This window comes from Nuphar pumila, chromosome 9, assembly GCF_984573655.1.
Source record: "Nuphar pumila chromosome 9, dmNupPumi1.hap1.1, whole genome shotgun sequence".
Lineage (NCBI taxonomy): Eukaryota > Viridiplantae > Streptophyta > Magnoliopsida > Nymphaeales > Nymphaeaceae > Nuphar > Nuphar pumila.
This window is the reverse complement of record NC_143257.1, coordinates 126125384-126147080: the sequence shown is the minus strand read 5'-3', so window position 1 is coordinate 126147080 and position 21697 is coordinate 126125384. Positions and strand designations below refer to the sequence as shown.

Below are 21697 nucleotides of genomic sequence, written 5' to 3'. Positions count from 1 at the left end.
TAGAATCCATTTTGGTGTTATCCTTCCATTTGGAGCGCAACAGGATCCAAACACCCTCGTATTAAAAATATCAGTTTTTCAAGTTATCCCATTTAGCTTTTGCACATCAAGATCCATTTGGATCTTGAATCGTGGATCAACCCTTTGTTGAATCCACATCAGTATTTATCCCAATAGAATAATTTTCAATAAATCTTGCTTTATTTGTTTCCACTATTTGTAGTGTATAAGATGAACAATAAAATTTAAAGCTCTTTTATCTTTGTAAATAATCAATGAAAAAACTACTCATCATTCTTGGATCAAAGACTTTTATATGTGGGTTGTATAAGTTAGCTTTAGTCGGATATCTCCATATGTGCATATAAGACAAGAAAGGTTTTTGACATGTTCATAACTCATAAGGAGTCTTTAAGACAGTTTTCATAAGAACCTTGTTTAATATGTGAATTGTTGTCCAAAGAGCATTACCCCACAAGGTTAAGGAAAGGGTTTAGTGATTTAACATTGCTCGAATAATTTTTTTAAGTGTACGATTTTTTCTTTCAGCTACGCCATTTTTGTAGGCATTACTAAGCATGGTGTATTCAGGCATAATGTCTTATTTCTTTAGAAAATGTGTGAATGATCTTTCTTTTTATTTTATCTCAGTGAAACAATCATAGTATTTTTCACCTCTATTAGACCTGACCACTTTTATAAATTTACCAGTTTGTTTCTCTACTTTTTTCTTGAAGTCCTTGAATACCTGAAAGACTTCATATTTCTTAAAAAATAAGCAGAGATACATGTACCGAGAGTAATCATCTATAAAGGCAACAAAATAAAAAAAAAATTGTGTAATACGGGATAAACGGCCCCCACAAACATCTGTATGCACAATCTCTAATTTACCAATGTTGCTTTTAGCACCATTCTTATATGTGTTGGTCTACTTAGACTTTATGCAATCAATACATGGTTATGTACCTGTAAAATCAAGAGATCCAAGAATCTCTTCTTTCACAAGTTTTTGGACTCGCTCTTTCAAAATATGTCTTAATCTTTGATGCCAAAACAAATAAGATTGATTAGCATTTAAACCATGTTTATTACCAATCAATGTATTTTCAATGGAGTAAAATTCTTGGACATGACGTTTGGTTATCAAATGATACAAATGAATCTAGACTTTAAAACAATTCTGCAGGTCCCAACATTCTTCACATGTGAATGCTTCTTGTTTCTTTAAAAGATGTTTCTTTCATGTTTTTTTTGTTTTCTTTTGTTCAGAAATGTCTTCAAAGAGTTAGCAATATGTGTCGTGACAACATAATCAATCTACCAGTCATGCAATAGAACATGGATTAAATTGCACTCATGAGAGACAAATGACGAGTTACCTTTATTTTTAAGTCATTTCTTATACTTCATGCACTCCACCTTGTTATGTACTTTCTTCTTACAGAAGAATCACTTTATAAAAGAATTGTTACCCTGAGTTTTGACTTTCGCCTAAGAGTTGAAACTCTTCTTAGAAGAAATTTTCTTGTTTTTTTTTTTTTTGAAGAATCTTTCTTTGCCACATGTCTATACTTTGTCTGCTGAAAAGTCACATGTGCACTTTGTACCTTTTCACCCTTCAATCTTTTTTCATCTTCAATACACTTAGTCAAAAGGTCATTGAAAGACCATTCATCATTATGTGTGTTGTAAGAAATCTTGAAGAATCCATATTCAATAGGCAATAAGGTTAGAATCAAATGTAATAGGAAAGAACTAAAAAATTGTGAGTTTCATGTCATTTAATTGAAATATAATGCTTTACATTTCTAAAATGTATTGTCGAATGTGACTGTCTCCAAAATATTTCACTGATATCAACTTGGACATGACATTACTGGCCCTAGCCTTATTAGAAATGACGAATTGAGTCTCAATGACTCTTAAATTTTTTTTCACTTACCTGCAGTGAGGAATAATGTCTCGAATATTCTTAATCACTCATGATTGCAAAAGCAACAGGCTAAGCCTATTTGAGTGCTCAAACTTCTCATAGACAACCTTTTGATTGGTTGTGCTTTGTTCGGTTAGAGCTAGAGGTTCATCAATTTTTTAAGCTAAATCTCAATTCATGTATCCCAAAGTGAATAACATAATTTTTTTCTAATAAAAAAATTAATCCATCTGAAATATGGATATTGCTAGAACCCTTAACGATTAAGGAACCTGATATTGGAAGAACAAAAGAAAATACCAAATAAATGCTCATACAAGATTCATATCGAAAAGGCAAACATGATACCGTTTATTATTCACCTTTTTTAAGGCAAGCATATTAAGGTCATTATCGTTCTACTTTTATGAAAATAATATTCTCAAGAAATTGATAGTTAATTGGTGAAACTAGTAGAACATGTAACCATGAGGTAATTCAATATTATACCTTTGGATATGAACATACTTCATGGGTTAGTGTATATACCTACTATTACACCCTTTGCGAGCTTGGAACACAATGACATGCCTTTAGGTAGAATCATTACGTTATAATGTCACACACAATCATAATACCGAATTTTAAACTCATAGTGATCCAAAAAGCCCTCAATCAAGACAACTCAGATCACTTTGGTGAGATCTTTTACTGTAAGTTTATTCATATTGCAAAGGACGACAGATCATTTATATAGTGAATACAATTATAATATCATGCTTAAATATCACGGACATCTCAAAAAAATATGAAATACACATAATATCATGTTAAAGTCATCAAATAATAGTATGAGAGTTATGAGAAAAATATGCTTTTACAAGTAATACCCAAGATTGGGTTTGAAAATGGCCTGAATGGGTCCTTAAAGACTTTGAACTGATCACAAAAAACCTTGAATCAGTTCTGGAATTCCTGAACTGGTCTCAAAAAGTCCTAAACCAGTCCCTCACCCAGTTTTAGAAAGCTCGAATTAGTCACAGAATGACTGAATCGATTCCTGAACTGGTTTTGTACCATAAAGAGTTAATAGGGTTTGATTTTGTACTTGATCTGAGCCATGGATCCTGACCCGGTTCACCAAATAGGACCGAAGACCCAGGTTGGATCCAAGGATCCAGACCCGGTCCTCCAAACCGAAAACCCAGACCCACGCTACCCATAAACGGGCCCTGGGTCCTAGGAGTCAGACTCAATCCACCTGGAACCCTGTAATGGATTAGAGTCCTAGACCGAGTAGAGCACTCAGAACCCAAACACAGGGGACCACGTCCTACTGGGTCAGGCACATACATGGTCCACCCGAAACCCAAAAAATAAGTTTGGGTCCAAGATCGGGTCATACCGGGTCGAGCATAGATTTGGTCTACCAGAACCTTTATACAGGGTTTGAGTCCTGGACCGAATCCCACTAGGTCGAGCTTAGACCTGATCCACTCAGAACCCTCAAAACGGGTTTAGGTCCAGGACCAGGTCGGGTATTCACTGTAGCTACAATGCTACAGTGAAACCCGACCCCCCATCTCTTGGTCGACTATTTTTTATATGCCCTTTACTGCTTCCATCGCTAGCAGTCGCCATCAGTGGCCGACCTTCGATGACTAGCTACCATTGAACCTAGTTGTCCGTCGATGATTGCAATGGTGAAAATAGAAAAATGAAAGGGGGTGGGCTCCCTTTCATTTTTTTGGCTCTAATGTCTTTGCCGCCAACGGTCGGCTTTGGCTACCGACGATGACATTGGCCAACCGTCGTCAGTCTTAGTCGTTTGTCAGTGGCTGCAGCGACGGAAACATAATAAAAAGATGTTGCCCCTTCCCCTCTAACCTGCCTACTTTTTTTTTCGCCTGCAACAACCAGCGACGATCAGCAGGTCGCTGGCAACTTGTCATCGATGATCTCGGTCATCTGTCGATGGTTGTGGTAACGAAAACATCAAAATAAATCAAATAAATAATAAAGAGAAAGAAGGAAAAGGGAGATGACCAACTCCCAACAACTTTGCTTATCGACGGAGATTGTTGTCGGCCTTGATAGGGCCTCCATGGTGTTAGCAACAGGTCGACAGACGGTGTGTCACTGATCGACACCTCCCTCCTTTCGTCGTCGGCACCCAAAACCAAATGAAAGTCTAGCGAGAGAGAAAAGAACACCAATGAATCCTTCGAGCATAGCATGGATGCCAACTCACCCACAACCAGGACACGTGCGGTAGAAACAACGTGTGGTGTGAACCCATAAACCAATGTTAAAATATTCTAATGGGAGCGCCACTTACTGAAAGCGGTCATTGTCAATTCAAACAATGTTTTGTTAGAGGTGAGTTGTCGGCATTCTCCTCAACCAATTGACGCTCTCGATGAGCCCAGACCGTCAAGTCGAGAGGTGAGTAGGACCCTTGAACCTCATAGAGAATGAAAAACTAGTACCACACATATACATTTCATCAAGTTCCCATGGTGGCCTACTTATAGTGGAAGATTGGTGAGAGGTTATTACAACGGGTGGTTATTATGCATAGACAGTTATGAGATCTCTTAATTGTCCTGCCCCAAACCCAAAAACTACATTGTCCCTTGATGCCCCCATGTCAATACCAGTCACATCTTTGTCTAAAAAAACTGACATTATTCTCATACGCAGAAGAGTGTATAACATGGATTGAATGAAGTTTGACATCATGAATTTTATCAATCAGAGGCCAGCCAATGTGCGTAAGTGATAGTGGGAGTTTTTTTACCTTAGATTATTAAAAAAAAACCATGTCATTTTAAAAAAATTATTTAAAAAATACAAAAATTTTAAACTACTGCCTATATATATATATATATATATTTTTTTGACAAGGCTCCTTGCTAAAGCCGGTAATCCCCAGGTGGGATCACCGTCACCCCAACTCCTTACCGAGCTCACCAATGAAAGGCACCTGCACGCCCAGTGGGAATCGAACCTGAGAGGAAGGAGCGGCCATCTTCTCCCCAACCCTACTACCACTTGGGCAACCCAGGCGGCTGACTCTTTCCTATAATTGTTTCATAGAACCGGTAGGTTTGAATCACCTCGCCTAAAGTATTATTGATATATCTCTTTGTGTGTGTGCGTGACGAGCGTGCATCTGTGTATGTGCAGGGTTAACAGGGGTGGGTATCATAGAACCAACCCAAGATGAGGGATGTTTGGGGCCCTGCTCTGCAGCCTTAAAGCCCCATAAAACTCGGGTCTAATCAGGCCATAGTACTAAACCGGTCAGGTTAGGATACGGGTTAAAACATATGCCAATAGAGATGAACTTTTGTTTTTAAGGCAAAGCTGAGGTTAGGCATACATACCCCCACCAGTTATTATTCAACATACCATTGGGGTTTGAACCTGCAACCTCCCACCACCAGGAGACATGCACTGACAACTCCTACCAACCACGCGGAGCCCCCCGTCGGTCAATAGAGCTCAACTTACTCAGCTTGAACATAGCTGGGTAAGAACCTGATCCAACCTTTCCAGACACTCGTTTTATCACCAAACCAGAGGACCAAAACGCTATGCTACCATATAGCTACGGGGTGTCAACAGGTTGAGTTTAGTTTGGATGCAAATAAAACCAAACCCAAACTTAATTTGAGATGCTGGTACTGGGTTTGAATTCAAGTTTAATTGGAGTCACCATAAGAGAAACCATACTAGGGTATTACATGAATCAGACCTTTATCATTTTTACATTGAAAATTTGTGGATCTTAATCAGAACTCTGGTCAGGCCCGAGTCTGGTATGAAATTTTCAAAGCATACCTGGCTCCATATATTAATCGGACCCTTCGAGTCTGACTTGGATTCTAATCGGGCCTTCTTATTTATCACCAAACCCTGACCCTATAGGGTTTGGTACGGGTCTGATTCGGATCAAAATCGACCCATTGATAATAGCTCCCATAGTCATCACGCATATGGACCGAATATCGCGTATGTGGACTGAATATGCTCCTTACAAGAGCGGATCCCCACGGCAAACCAGAGCCACAAGGATCCACAAAGATGTCATCTGCCGGGAGAGATCCCTCCCTCCTCCTCCCCACCACCCATCATCACCACACCACCCTCCCTCCCACCCACCACCAAATGAACTCTCCCACTTCCGATTCCTAGCCTTTCGATCCCCTCATCTCGCGCTCCACACGCCACCATGTCTCTCTCTCTCACCGCCCCCTCCCTCTGCTCCCCTTCTTCCCCCTCCACCCTTACCGGACCCAAGAAGCACCACCCATCTCTCCCCTTCAATCCCCAACGCCCCTCCATCAGATTCTCCTCCCCCTTTCGATTCTCAACCCATTCCTCCCTCACCCATCTCGCCCAATGCCCGATTCTCACCGCTCGCGCCGCGGCCACCGACGCCGAACCTTCCACGGGGGAGGAATTCGAAGAGTACGAGATCGAATTGGAGAAGCCCTACGGGTTGAGGTTCGTCAAAGGTTCGGATGGTGGAACCTACATCGACGCTATCGCGCCCGGAGGCTCCGCCGATAAGTCGGGGTTGTTCGCCGTCGGAGACAAGGTGCTTGCTACCAGGTCGGCTCCCAATTGTGTCTCTCCGTTCAGTTGGTGGTGTCAAAAACTTGTGTGAATTTCACATACTTCTCCAATTTTGGTGTATCGTTTTTTACTTGGGCGCGGTGCACTCAAATATCTCAATTTTGGGTGTTGATTTCTTCGTAGAGTGGTAGTTTTCCACCTCTAGAACTTGAAAATGGTGAATGGTAGTGTGGAATTCAGCATTCGGGTATATATCAGTATCAAATATTCTCAATATTTATGTATTAGGACACAAAAACGTTACTTGGGTCATGGTTGTGTAAGCGTAAGTATCACCATTCATGTTTACATATACTTGTTGAGAATGTGAAATAGATGTCTAGTGTCTCTTGGATGTGTTTCATATTTGGAAAGAAAAGAAAGCACAGGCACTCATGCGTATGGTGGTTGTGTTTCTACTTCTAACTAGTGTTCAAGTGTATTCTCCAGCGCTGTATTTGGTACTGAGATATGGCCCGCTGCTGAATATGGGCGTACAATGTACACAATTCGTCAGAGAATTGGTCCTTTGCTGATGAAAATGCAAAAGAGATATGGTTAGTTTACAGATACTGTCCATCTGATTTTAGTGCTTCTGCATGATATTATCTGATGGTTGTAATGTTACCCCGAATTGGTATCGCCCTTAAAAGCTTTCCTATGCCCACAAAAATCTTATTCACTAATTTCTGATTTTTGCTATTTAAGGCTTGCAACCCCTTTTTTCGTTGATTTCTGTTTATTTGTTTTCTCAACTTGGTACTATCCCACTAAGTCCTGATGTCAAAAATCCTATTTAAGGTTCAGAATCACTCTCTGATATCTGTTTTATTGGTTGTTTTTTCTACCAAAATTCCATGCGCATGATATGTAAAAAGTCTGTCTATCTATAGATTCTATACTGCAAGAGTGTTGTGATTTGCACTTATCATTTTCATTGTGCTTACACGTACCTAGGGAAGGTTGAATCTGCTGAGCTTACGGAGAAAGAGATAATCAGAGCCGAAAGAAACTCGGGTGTTATTAGTGACAGGGTTAGGGAAATCCAAGTAGGTGGTATTGGCGAACTTTCTGTTTCCTTTCTATCGTCTATTCATCTCCTTTTGATCACTTATTTTGGTGTGATTCTGCAGTTTCAAGTTTCTATCATATCATTTTCTATTTTTAGTACATTGGCCTCTTTGTGTCTTGGGTTTGAAGAGCATGGGGGTTATCTCCCAGCTTGCCTATCCCAAAAAAAGGGCAAATCACCACTTGTCTTTTCTTCCCTTTCTAGCTAATATCTATAAGATTTTGCCTCAAGTGGCGTATTTTTATTTTTTCTTGTATGTGCGTGTATATGTATATAGATTTTTTTTATTTTTTTAAAGGTATTCTGTATAATTTCTGTTGTCCAGTATTTACTCATTCAATTTGTGAATCTTGAATGATTTTGCAGATGCAAAACTACCTAAAGATGATGGAGCAAAAGGAGCTCAGAGGAAGGGAACTTCGAGAGGGTCTAAAACTTTACAAGTAAATCCTGACCTGTGTTCTTGCCTTATATTTGCTCGTCTGTAACTATAGTTGTACTATGTAGCTCTTTGCAGTTTTACTTTCAGTTTCAAATTTTAGCTATTATCTAAACTTTAGCTTTACAATCCTGCATACACATGTGGAGAGTAGCATCTGTTTCAACTAAAGGTTTCTCCATTTATTTTTAAGGCAGTATGATAGTTAGGAAGCTTATATGTTAGTAAAAGATCACTGAATTATGCAGCATATGCATGAAGTATAGGCTTCTAGATGCACCATTGCTTGTTTAATTGGTTTCTTCTATGGTTATGCATGAGTTCAGTAATACATCTAATAAACCGAGACATATGTGGTAAGGACCCTCTTTCTTCAAGGCATGTCTGACTTATAGAATCTACTCTGCAATCCTTTCAAAAGTTTCAGAGTGGGCCTGCAGAGAACTCTTCTCTGATTCTACTGTCTGCAGATCCTTTAAGGTTTAGATCAGTGTTGTTAAAAGCGTTGAGGCGTAGCGAGGCGCTCCACCAAAATCTGAGGTGAGGCGTAAGCCTCGAGGCGCAAAGCGTAAGCCTCAAAAAAAAAATTTTAACTTAAAAAAAACTATAAAAATGATCTAAAAGTATAAATAAATAAGAAATGCTTTATTGATGAAGCGCCAACCAACACGAAATAAAAAATCTCAAATAAATACGAAAAAAATATGAGATTAACATGTAAAAGTAGCATTAATGCAACAACTTGATCTATATAAGTATCTAATTGCATAAATATGAGCATTCATTCAATAAAAAACTAACATCAACAACAAAATGCATATTAGCACTAACAACATCATGTCATAATTAAAAAATGCATGTTAACATTAACAACCAAATGTTAATGTATTTGTCCAGAATTCTTCAAAATGAGAGTGTTAACATTCACAATTACAACTGAAAGTCCCAAAAAACATATAAATGGCCAATAGCTCTATGATATGAATTAGGGCCTAGGCTCTTGTTGTGTCTCGTCATCATCAATATTTAAGTCTTCAATATCATCATCTGAAGAATCCATATAAATAAGTTCTTCTTCATCTTCATTCTCTGACTCTTCATCATCTACACTTTCTTCATCCACGTCCTCAATTACTTCTTTTGCTTTTCTTTTTCCTTCAATAAAAAAACATGTATTAAATATTTAGGTTATGTAATTAAAAAAATACACTTATATTCATAGCTAGGTAAAAGGAATATAACTTTACCTCGATCTCTTGAAGACATGTCTTGCCTAGAACCACTTTGTGAAACATGAGGTGAAGTGACTTTTTCAATAGGAACATGCTCAATGGCATTTATGTCGAAGTTCGGATCCAACCATGAATCCTCCAACCAATTGGGATCACTTGGCAACACTGGATCTTCCTTCTCCACAGTCCACTCATCGTCTGAGTCTATATGATCTAGACATATAGGGTCTTTGGTAGCCCTCCTCTTCATATTTCTCTCTCTTAATTTCATATTGTACATTACAAAAACCAATGCATTCATCTTCTCTTGTTCAAGTCTATTCCTTCGTTTTGTATGCACCTATAATTTCAAATCATTGATAATCAAATATAAGATAATTAAAATATAAAAATGTATTTCAAAAATAAAATACAAAGTCACAAACCAATGAGAAAGTACTCCAATTCCTCTCACAGCTCGATGCACTGCATGTCAAACTTAAAATTCGAATTGCAAAATTCATCAACTCAGGATTTTCGTGCCCAAATGAACTCCACCAATCAGCTGCATTCAAATAAAATAATAAAAAATTGATAAAAACATTAAGAATGTCATAATTAACAAAAACATAAAAAAATATTGACAAATAACAACATAATTGCAAACTTACCAGGACTTTTTAATTTTCTTGTTGTAACAGCTGCCTCTCTGCCAAACAAGCCATTTGCCTTTTTAAATGCATCGATTTGTGTTGTAATTTTAAACCGAATATTTGCATCAGAAACTAATTTTTCAACACAATCATAAAAGCCACCCATAACTTTTCCATCAGGGTTGAAGTTGTCAGTATAATGAAAATGTGGATTTAAATAATAGGCAGCTGCATGCAAAGGCTTATGAAGTTGCAAGTCCCATCGTCTATCAATGATATCCCAAATAGGTTTATATTTTCTTTGGACATTGTCAAGGTTTGAAGCAATTTCCTCCTTCGCTCTATCCATTGCCTCATACAAAAATCCCATAGCAGGTTTGTCTGCATCAACGAGTCGCAACACTTTGACGAGAGGTAGTGTAGCTTTAATTGCATATGATATGGCAGCCCAAAACTTATGATCATTAAGAACAATACAAGAAATGTTCTTAGCATCAGATTTCTTATAGTAATTAGATGTTCTAAAATTTGAAGATAAGAACATCGACTTTAACTCTTTCTTATAACATCCAATACTATGAAGTGTAAGATATGTTGTGGCAAAACGAGTGACGGCTGGACGCAGAAGTTCTTTCTTCTTTGTGAATTTTCTCATTAAATTTAATACCCATGCATGACTATAAATGTATCTTGTAATTTTTTTTGTCTTTTCCACTGTATCTTTAAAAATTGATATCTTTTCAATATCTTCTAACATAAGATCCAAGCAGTGGGCTGCACATGGTGTCCAAAAACATGTTTTTCCTACTGTTAACATATTTTCAGCTGCCACATAATTTGGTGCATTATCTGTAATGAATTGCACCACATTACTTTCACCAACTTCTTTAACAACTTCTTCAAACAACTGACACAAATTTGCACCAGTTTTTTCCATGTCGCTGATGTCAACGGACTTCAAAAATATTGTCCCAGATGAGCTGTTCACAAGAAAATTAATTAAGTTTCTTCCTTTCCCATCTGTCCAACCATCTGCCATAATACTGCAACCAACCTTTGGCCACTCTTTTTTGAACTCTTTCAAAATTTCATGAGTACAATCTACCTCGTCCTTCAAAATCCACGTTCTGATCTCATGATAAGAAGGTGGTTTGAACCCTCGCCCATAATTTGCAATAGCTTCTACCATTGCACCAAAATATGGACTGTTGCAAAGATTAAATGATAAGGCATTTGCATAAAAAAATCTACCAATGGCACGACATGCATTTTTTCTTTGATCCCTTTTGAAAGCAGTGTTTATTGTGGTTTGTCGTGCTTCTTTGTTCACAAAAAGGTCCATAGGACCAGCTGCACTTGTTTTTGCATCACTACCTGATCTACTAGCTTCTTTATTCACATTATCGCCGGTTGATGATCCAAAATAAACACTTCTCCCGATATCCAACTTGGTTTGCTCTAACTCTTCTTTCTTTAGCCTCTGATCCTTTAGATGATTCTGAAAAAATCTTTTCACGTCAGGTGGAACCGCTTCGCACATGCTTACACCATGCTTTGTGCCAGCTAAGTGATGTTTTAGCCTATAGATGCCTCCTGTAGTCTGTTTATGACAGTAATTGCAAATTACATGTCCTACAAGTTTGGGATCTTTAGTAGGATTTGGAACTTTAACTCCATGATCCCATCCTACATCTTTTGCCATTTTTCAACTGCAAAAATACATACCACAAAATATATATTAACATCATGCATTCTGCTGACCACATTACATGAAAACAAATGCAAAATAGACAATCTTGGTGTATAAGCTATATACGAATCCTAGAAAAAAAACATAATTGACGAGAAAAAAATAATAAATATAATTAGGTCAGTTTTTTAATTGGGTCTCAAAGTTCATTCAATAATGCACACTTATAGCCACACACACACATAGTAGAGATAGAGTGGAGGTGGTTTGGATCCCAGATTTCTTCTAAAAAACAAAAAGAAAACACCAACCAACTCCGGAGATCAACCCCAAGAAATTGTGAAAATGCCGAAAAAAAAACATATATTGAATATGCTAACCAGAGGTCACCATTATGTTTGAATATTTCAATTGTGTGTTCTATCTCAGTTTACACAGTAGTGAAAAGAAACCTACAACCCCACAATCTGTTTTAGTTTGCTTCATTATCCTATTGTAAAAGCACTCAAGACTGAGACTGTTTTCATACTCAAAGATGTGAGCCAATAAAAATCACAAATTAATTCAATTAAAATGGGTTATAGTGTTAAAATATCCTATGGATCAACATCTAGATAGACCTAATAGCATCTTGAGAGATCCTTAAATAGTCAGTTTGAAGAAAAAGTTGCTTTTTATTGTTTCATTCAACAAATTTATTTCCAAAATGTAGGTCGGGTGGGCTCCTATACATCAGAAACTGATTGAAATAACCATACAACTGCTCCTTTATGTCCAACTTTTATCTTCAAGAGAAGTTGCGCTGAAGTGACCACCAACATGACAAGGGATACAAGTTCCATAAGAGCCTTTTCGGTTCCTTTCTTTTCAAAGCAGATTGATATTCGCCACCATGAAAAGCAAATGATGCTTTCCAAAAGAATAATAAAATATGCAAATTTAGCAGCAAGGAATTAATTTCTGGACTGTATTCTGCACAAGATGTCCAGGCTCTCTCTCTCTCTCTCATATGCCTCAAGTAAGCAAGCATTATTGACGAAAAACCAAATCAATGCATGCTTAAACAATTCAGGACATCGCATATTTGATTGCACACCAAGAAATCATCATCGCTACAGTTATATGGACAAAAAAGGAAAACAAGGGACCACCGTCATATGGACAAAAAATGGCTACAATTATTAATAAAAATCTATTTCATATGGACAAATCAAACTATTTGCTGCAGTCAGGGTTGGGCTAGGACTGGGCTGAGCTACAAAAATGGATAAAAATCTATTTCATATGGAATCAGGGTTGGGGTAAGACTGGGCTTTTAAAAAAAAAAAAATTTAACTGTTTCGGGAGGCAGGACTGGGCTACAGCCCAGTCCTGCCCCCCCCCCTAGATACGCCCCTGGTTAATAAAAAAAAAACGAAAAAGCCATACCTGAAGGAAAACGATGATCGGCGACGGGTGGTGGTCGGCGACAGCAGTGCCGGCGGCGAGTGGTCGCACGGCGAGTGATCCCTTCTCAGCAGAGGCGGCAAGTGGTGGCCGGCGACAGCAGTGGCGGCGGCGAGTGGTCGCACGGCGAGTGGTCTCACTGCGAGTGATCCCTTCTCAGCAGAGGCGGTGATCGGCGAGTGGTGGCCGGCGGCGAGCAGTGGCGGTGGACGAAAGGGGACGGAGTGGAGAGAGAAGGGGCGAGGGCTTTCCCTCGCCTCGAAGCACCTGTGTCTTTTTTAAAGACACAGGTTCTCGATCTTTCGAGAATACGGGCCCGGATCCGGGTCGAACTCGGGTCCGGGCCATCCGATGTTTAATGCGCGCCTCACTTTGAGGCGCGCCTCGCCTCAAGGCGTACGCCTCAAGGCGCATGAGGCGTACGCCTTGAGGCTGTTGCGCTTTTTACGTGCGCCTCAAGGCGAAAAGGGTCTCGCCTCGAGGCGAGGCGCGCTTTTTGCGCCTTGAGGCGTGCTTTTAACAACACTGGTTTAGATAAATGACTGATTAATGCAAATTTGTGTTTTCACTGCGTCTTCACTACGGGAATGATTTTCAAAACAAGTGGAAGCATTTTAGTTTTTGTTACGTCTCTGATTTATAACTAATGGGTTGGTAGTTGTAACTAATTTGGTTTGGTTTCAGTGGTGGGCACAACTGATACTAAAGTGGACCAGGCTGGTCAGAGTCATCAGAAGCTTGGCCGGGCCCAATGTGGACTCAGCTTTGGCTGCACTGTTAGTGCTGCAAGCTGCTTGAGGGCCTTGGGCTCCACACTGATATCATGCAATGAAAAGCTTCACCGCTGCATTTATGCATGGAATATTTATTATCAAGTTCCTGTTGTTTGGTTCAGTATTGGAGCAAGAAAGCAACATAATTTTCTGAATTTTCAAAATAACAGCCTTGATGGAGTTCATTTTTGTGCTAACGTTAATGTATGAGATTGAAATTTATGAATCTTAGAAGTTCTATTAATGAACATGATTTATTTAAAACAGGGATGGGAAATATGAAGCAGCATTGGAAAAGTTTGAGGCTGTTTTGGGGTCCAAACCTGAAGCCAATGAAGCTTCTATAGCAAGTTACAATGTTGCCTGCTGTTATTCTAAACTTAATCAGGTATGTTAAAAAAGAAACGTGAAATTGCTTCCATTGTATGAGGAATATTCTTTTGATAGGAATGTGCAGTTTCTTTTTTCTTTTTGTCCCCCCATTTTCTAGCCACTTCATAACCCTGAACAGCTTGCCTGTATCAGCTTAATCTTTTTCTTTTTTCAAAATCAGGGTTGTTATGGTAACAGTATCCTGTGTGCTGCATAAAGATCACTTACTAGAGCACAACAGAATGAAATACTGAAATATTCAATAGTTGAATATTTGTACATCTGAAAACCTATATTACATGGCTGTGGCTGTAGATTAGGCTTTTTATGAAGTTTTTCAATGCAACCAATACACAAATCATTATCGTACAGAAGTAAAAATGGAGTATCCATGTGACAGCTGAAAGCAAATAATCATAAGGAATTAGAACATATGTTTGCACCGCCTTATTCCAATCAGGGGTACTTGTTCCGGGTCAAGCTATAGCCTATAGGAATCATCTCATGCATCTGATTCTGACTAACCGTGTCATCTATACGTTTTGGTTGGTCTGGTTTTCTGTTTCAAATGCTGTTGTCACCATTAGGTCATTATGGTCTTGAATCTATAGGATAGAATCTGATAGTCATGTTTGGTTCCTATCTGGCTCTTCAATTCCCTTCTGAATCCAAAGGTGCGTGAGAAGGTTAAAATTCCAATGATACAAGCACAAGCACACAAGAGGGCACAACCTGAGAGTTGTATCAAGGTGCTACTCTGGTTACATAAATGAAATGTGTGTAATAGAAATATTCTAGCATGATTCTGTATGAAGTATGAAAATATGTTCCAAGTAGATTCTATTTATCATGAGAAGTCCACCATGCATAACAAATGGTACTTTGTTTGTAATCTTCTACAGGTACAAGCTGGTCTATCTGCACTTGAGGATGCCATGCGGGCAGGCTATGAAGATTTCAAGGTACAAAATTAATCACTTGCAATCAATCTTGGTTGTTAATGGTATGCAGTAAATTATATGTATTCCCTTATTTGGTACCAATTAAATTTAAGCATGACAATATATTTAGTTTTAGGCTAAATATCGAGCCAAAATTGTTGCATGAAAGGCCAACTGTTGGTTAGAATTTGAATATTAATCTTAAGCTAATGTTAATTATTGTTGATGTATGAAGTAAACCTCCAAGATAACATGACCATCACTTCACCTTCATCCCTAACCTTGTCAATTTTTGTGTTTTTACAGACCATCCGTTCAGACCCTGATCTCGCAAATTTAAGAGGTTCAGAAGAGTTTGAACAGCTAATGGAAAAGTTTGATGAATCCTTCATCAATGAGAATGCAATCAAGGCCATTAAGTCACTCTTTGGCATATTTGGCAAGAAATGAAAACTCTTCACACACCCTGATATTCCAGCAGAGTTTCCATCACAAGTTTGTGAAACTCTCGCAATGTGAAGCTTGTGAACTATCGGTGGTTAGACGAGCAAACCGATTTCAGGCGAGTCATTCAAAGCATCATTTGTCTGTAGATTGATTTAAGAAGAGAGCGTGCGTAGACTAGAAAGCCCAAAGAGATTCATACACCATTTTTTCTTTTTATCACAGTGCCTGCTGATTCCTGTTTGTGGTTGTCCAAGTGATCTTAAATTGAAGCTTCAGCTTCTTTGCTCCCTGTTTCTACTTTATTATATATAATGATTCTTCTGTAACAATTATTTCTAGCATTATTAATGGCTAAAACATCCTACTTTCTGTTGAAAAGTTTGTTTGTCTACCAAGTGGATGATGGTAAATATAAATGTATTATTGAGCAACTTATTGATTTACTAGTTCCAACCTTTTAACTCATGTTATCCTGCAATGTTCAGCCCGGTCAACGGCCCGTTGGCCCATCAAATTGACTGGTTGGGCTGGGCCCATTGCCCAGCCCTACCTAAAATATGGGACAGGTAGAAGGCAAACGGACCAGATCCAGTATGCCACTTTTATGATTTTTGGCTTTTCCGACCCAATTCTAATCCTACTTTGCTATGTATTTAGCTGATCTCGATCCCATCCATTTGCATCCCTAGGGACAACATTGAGTATGACTTTTTATATGGTACTTTTAACTTTATAATCAAACATTAATACATGATTAAACCAAGGGTGGTAGAAAAATGAGGGCGTTTGTTTAAAGGTGGCAAAAGATTGTAAGGTTTCTGAAAATTGGGAAAACATAGGGGGCATTTGAAAAACTTATCCCCCTAAACATCCATATCAAGAGTAGGGATGCTTTGATTTGTGATTTTATAATCAGTTTTGTAAGCAAATGGATATGGTTCTCATAAGAGCAATTCAAATCCGAACCGAATCCATGCCCAACTCTTGCTATCTAATAGTGTATCATATCACAAAATATAAATGGGTCAAATATGGATTCTTCTAGATGGATATGGAAGATTTATAGATTGAGGTAGATGTTTCACGAACAGCATCCCATTCAATAAACAGACATGAAGGTTAGGTCTGGCATCATGGCAAAATTGGGCCAAAATATTGGGTTTGAACCAACTCCAAAACAAGTCCATTAGATCCATTGGACCGGGTCAGTCCAGTATGCATCTTAAAATTAACTTCATTAGCCTGTAAGGTTTTGCCAAAATGGGTTTGCTGCAAGCCCGATCCAGTAGCTCCAAATTGGGCTCGCAAAATGCCTGACCAGGCCCACAGCTTAATAGGATGACTCGACTAGGCCCATATTGAGATCTTGACCCAGCCAGACATACCCAGACTCACCTGTGCTGGTCCGATAGGTGTTATTGGGAATAGGTTGTAGTTCGGATCCAATCTCAGGTGTATTTCTTTAGAAAACCCGTGATTTACTTTATCATTTTGCACCTTGGACATGTTGTCAACCAGTCGGGTTTTACCCAACCTAATCCGATTCCAACCCAATGGGAAACAGATTATAACCTTACCCAAGCACGCCAGATAAATTCATTGGGTCGGGTCATTAGGGACCGACAAATTTACCTGATTTTGGCTTGTAGTTTAGATCCAAATCCACCTACCCTTTACCCTTTTTCTATTGCATAAATGACAATTTTACCAAATAGAGTGGGGTTTGGTTAGTACCAGTCAGAACCAACCTGCTTGGAAAGGGATCCAGTAATGTTACACCTGACAAGACCTGAATCCATACCCGACAAGGTGTGCTTAAGGCCCGAACCTGAGAGGGGCATACCAAGGTCCAGAGTGGATCCAGCACATTCACAGAGACTCCGATTTGGATCTACGCCTGGTTCAACCTATGGCCTAGCCTTTATTTTGGACCTGGCTCAGGATCCTTACTTCTAATAACCAGCCAACCTGCAACCCTTGCAAGTAAAGAGTGGATGAATCTTGCTTCTGGTTTAAGGTCCTAGGGCTTTACTTTGGTTTGGTCCGACGTTGATCCAATCCATTTTTTGTAAAGTTCACAGAACTAGAGGTGCAAGCGGATTGGGTTCATTTGAACCTCTGATCTGAATCTGCAATATGGATCTCAAAATAAGATCTGAATGTGTAATCAGATTGGATTCAGATTCATCCAACTAAAACTTTTAGAACTGAGGTCCCAGTTCAACTCTACTTCATCAGATCTTATTAGGATTTATATCTACCAGATCTATTTAATAGAATTTGGATTTGGATTTGGATTTATATCCATCAAAATCTAGTCGATATCAGATCCATTTGCACCCCCTACTTGCAATTTGTTGGACATGACTGTAGCCGAGTAAACCAGCCTTATCACGTGGTCCATCCTTTAAGCGTCAGATATCACCTATTCCCCATAGCCAAATCACGTGGGCCTAGGATCAAATGTAACCACCAAGATCCATCCCCCTCAAGGTGGGCCTGATTAAGGTACAGTGTACACTGCATTGGAATGAGACTTGGATCCACATGTATTATATCCAAAGTCTTGACTTATTTGTCAGCTTATTTATTTGGACGTGGATTTTCTTTAAAAAAAATGATAGTATTGTATGAAAAATATGAAGAGATTTTCCAAATGTCCTAAATTTTTTTAAATCTACCCATTGTCCAAAACAGCAAATAAGCAACTTTTAAGACCTTTTTACCCTTCATACAAGTGAACACCATGAAGTTTGGGCGATATATCATTTCGCCTGTCAGCTAAGGCAAAACCTTAGTTAAATGTATATTTGCACGTATTTTTGTGTGGTCCTCATGAAGCACATAAAAAATTATGTTATTTATGTGGTCTTCTTTGTTAATTGTAAAATTGTAAATACCTTAATAAAATTTTATATTTTATACTAAAGTCATGAAAAGTGTATAAAATATGTTTTGCAAACCTCTTTATGATGGTAACTTTGCAAATATCTTAATAAAATCATCTATTTTATATCAAATTCCTTGAAGATCGTGCAAACTTCTTTTCTTTCTTGTTTTTATAATCCTCACCTAAATGTACATTCACACCTTATTTTTTGTCGTCCTCACGAAACATGTTGTCTCCTTTAATCGTAACTTCATAAACAATGCAATAAATTCATATATTTTATAAGAAAACCATATATCTAATTATGTGAAGAATTACAAATATATTTTATAAGAAAATCGCATACATGTATTTATTAATTTTATTCATTAAAAAATGAACATGCTCATACATATATTCATTTTAATCATTCAAAATTGAACTTGTTCATGCATATATTTATTTCATTCATTTAAAAAATGCACATGTTCTTCCAAGGACTCATTTTCATTTAAATATAGCTATACATCGCATTTTAAGTTTGATCATTGACTTCTTAATGTCAATCGGATTGCTTCTTTTGTTTGTGTACCCTATCTTCTTTTGAGCAAATGATGGAGGTGAAGCCATCTCCTTTATGCACTCTCTGCAACCAAGATTTTTTTTTTTGCTGAGGACCATCAACATTATTCATCACCTCGGCATCTTTACCTCTAAAATCTTTTTCACTATCGTTTTTTAAAGGCAAAAACAAATCCTAAAATAAAAACCATTACATTTTTAATATCGAAGCGCTATTTTAAACATCGAGGCATTATAATTAATGTGGTTTGGGAATATTTGCATGCCAAAAATTTATGCAAATCGCTATGTATTTGCGGATCTCTTGAGAGAAAATTTGTATGTTTGGAAGGACCTTCACATATTTGTGAGAAAATTCACATATTTATGATAAACTTTGTATATTTATGAATATATATATATATATATGTGTGTGTGTGTGTGTGAACTCAGTATGAGTTTTTACGAAATTTTGAGGTCAAAAAAATGTGCAAACCTCCTTTGTGATACCCGAGGAGCATAATCATATATCATGTGAACTTTTGTGAGATTCGCATATTTTTACAATTGGCTATTTGCAGTTTTTGGACAGCAGATAGTTTTTAAAAATTTCAAGGCATTTGAGAAAAATACGTTATTTTTGTCATATGGTACCGTCATTTTTTGATATCCTTATTGAAAAAATATTTGATAGTCTTTTGTACATAAAACTTAGTAGAAAATGTCATTTTTTTCGATATGTTTGGAAGTTTTTTGTGGATCTAACCTTATAGATGTGATTTACACAATTTGTTTAATAAAAAATAGGTTTTAGATAATGCATTTGCAATATCTAAGCAGTTTTTTCAAGGGCTTCAAAAATCAACGCCCCCCCAACAGTGGTGGAGCTAGGGGTGGGCATGGGTGGGCGGTCGCCCACCCCAGAATTAGAAACTGAGTCGAAATATGATACGACTCGGGTCTTCTTATTCATTCCGCACGATTTGGTGGTTGCATTCTTTCCTTTCGAATGCTTGTCGAAGAAGATCAGAGCAGGGTGGTGCAGGAGTGGAGATCAAGCCTCCCTGCGATACAAAGTACCCTATGGCACCCAGACGCAGGAGACGGTGGACATGGGATGGAGCCAACCGAGGGAGTTGCTCCGCCTCATGCTGTGGCGAGGACCATCCCCTCCGAGAGGGAGTTGAGGAGGCACCTCAGCGGCTTGCTGCTGGATCACCATCGTGAAGGAGGTGGCTCAACTACCGAAACAGGCTTTCGATCTCGATCTATGATCTTCACCACCATGGAGGCTTCGAGCCATTGCGCCACCGATAGAGGTTGATCATCACCACCCGAAGTCTGCCCACCCAACGAAAAACTTCTGGCTCCGCCACTGCCCTCCAATGTACTAAAATTTCAGGAATTGAAATATCATATTTTTACATCAAAAAAATATAATTCAAGAATCAAAATGTGTCAAAATTTCAAGAATCAAAATATCTTATTTTTTAGGTTGAAAACTATAATTAAAGGTGTGTTTCATCGCCAAAACAAAAAAACATGCTGAATTCATCTGTGAGGTCATATTGAGTGGATGCAACTGACATCTATGATTTTCTAACAAGATTGTATGCACTACAGACAATAGCAAATATTTATCGGTTCTTATTTAGGCATCTCCATCGCAGATCAGGTGATCTGCCAAATCACTTTAAAGAAAGTGATTTGGCATCCTCTCCGCCCACAAATTGTATAAAGATCGTGGGGTCCTCTGGGATGAATCAATGGGCGGTAAAGATGCCAAATCACTTTCTTTAAGTGATTTGACGGATCACCTGATCTGCTCTCCATCTTGTTTGGCTTAATGGATTGATGTTCTTAATTTTAGCAATAATTGATAGAACTGTGGCATGGGCTCTTACTTTGATTTGTTGGAAGAATAAACCAGTGTTTTTTTAAGCAAAGATTGGTTAGCATAGTTCACTTTTCTAATTATATATTTACCTACGCTTTTACATCAAGCAAATTTGAATAATTATTTATTTTATAAATGTAAGGGTTATATATGCACTTGGATGTGGGGATGCAAACGGGTCAGATACAAAAAGCCAAAAATTGCAAAACCTTCATTTTGAATCCAACCCATTTGCATCTCTACTTAGATGGTGTTGTTTCACCCATCTATTATCTTTTTTTTGTTGGTAGGTAAATTGAAAGATAACTCAAACCCGAAACCCGTTAGTTATGATAGTGTGACCCAACCATTCAGCCATCTCATTTAACCATATTTATTGTATGGAATGAAAACAGATAACCTGGAGATATTAAGCTCATGTGTCTTAGAAAATACGTTTCAATAAAAATATTTGGTGATGAAAATACTCTGAATGTTCTTACAAAATTACTAGGGAAAAAAATGAATGTGAGATATCCAGCCTGGATCCAACCCGGTTTTGACCATTTATCCAATCCAGTGTATCCACATCCAGTTCAGGTCCAGACCAAAATGGTCTTGACAATTTACGTCAAGGTCAGAATTGGATGTTCCAATTCCGATCAAATCCAATCTAATTGCATTCTTTACATGCAAACAAGTCATTTAACTGGATTCAACATTAACATATATGTTTTGGATCTCGATTTCATAGTATTCATACCTAATCCCATATCTAAATGCATAGCCACAAACATTTTAAACAACAA

At 38.1% G+C, this 21697-nt stretch overlaps 2 protein-coding genes across 2 annotated transcripts; one reads left to right on the top strand and one right to left on the bottom strand.

The window, feature by feature from the left end:
• Positions 1–5988: 5988 nt before the first annotated feature.
• Positions 5989–15960, top strand: LOC149829330 (protein MET1, chloroplastic-like). The gene is made up of 7 exons (XM_090018044.1): positions 5989–6535; positions 6989–7095; positions 7496–7587; positions 7977–8053; positions 14090–14210; positions 15097–15156; positions 15442–15960. Exons 1-7 carry the CDS (start codon positions 6153–6155, stop codon positions 15583–15585), a joined length of 984 nt encoding a protein of 327 aa, XP_089874170.1. The 5' UTR covers positions 5989–6152; the 3' UTR covers positions 15586–15960.
• On the bottom strand, positions 8868–10112 carry LOC149829331 (uncharacterized). Its single transcript, XM_090018045.1, has 4 exons — positions 9932–10112; positions 9707–9825; positions 9297–9621; positions 8868–9204 (listed from the first exon to the last, which is right to left on the bottom strand). Exons 1-4 carry the CDS (start codon positions 10077–10079, stop codon positions 9035–9037), a joined length of 762 nt encoding a protein of 253 aa, XP_089874171.1. The 5' UTR covers positions 10080–10112; the 3' UTR covers positions 8868–9034.
• Positions 15961–21697: the final 5737 nt, after the last annotated feature.

Bases quoted from the DNA above. Each gene is read 5' to 3' on its own strand.
- LOC149829331 (XM_090018045.1), bottom strand. From the start codon at position 10,079: ATGGGTGGCTTTTATGATTGTGTTGAAAAATTAGTTTCTGATGCAAAT. The intron at 9,826-9,931 runs GTAAGTTTGCAA...ATTTGAATGCAG, and splicing joins AAGAAAATTAAAAAGTCCTG to CTGATTGGTGGAGTTCATTT. The intron at 9,622-9,706 runs GTTTGTGACTTT...TTGAAATTATAG, and splicing joins ATTGGAGTACTTTCTCATTG to GTGCATACAAAACGAAGGAA.
- LOC149829330 (XM_090018044.1), top strand. From the start codon at position 6,153: ATGTCTCTCTCTCTCACCGCCCCCTCCCTCTGCTCCCCTTCTTCCCCC. The intron at 6,536-6,988 runs GTCGGCTCCCAA...TGTATTCTCCAG, and splicing joins GACAAGGTGCTTGCTACCAG to CGCTGTATTTGGTACTGAGA. The intron at 7,096-7,495 runs GTTAGTTTACAG...ACACGTACCTAG, and splicing joins GAAAATGCAAAAGAGATATG to GGAAGGTTGAATCTGCTGAG.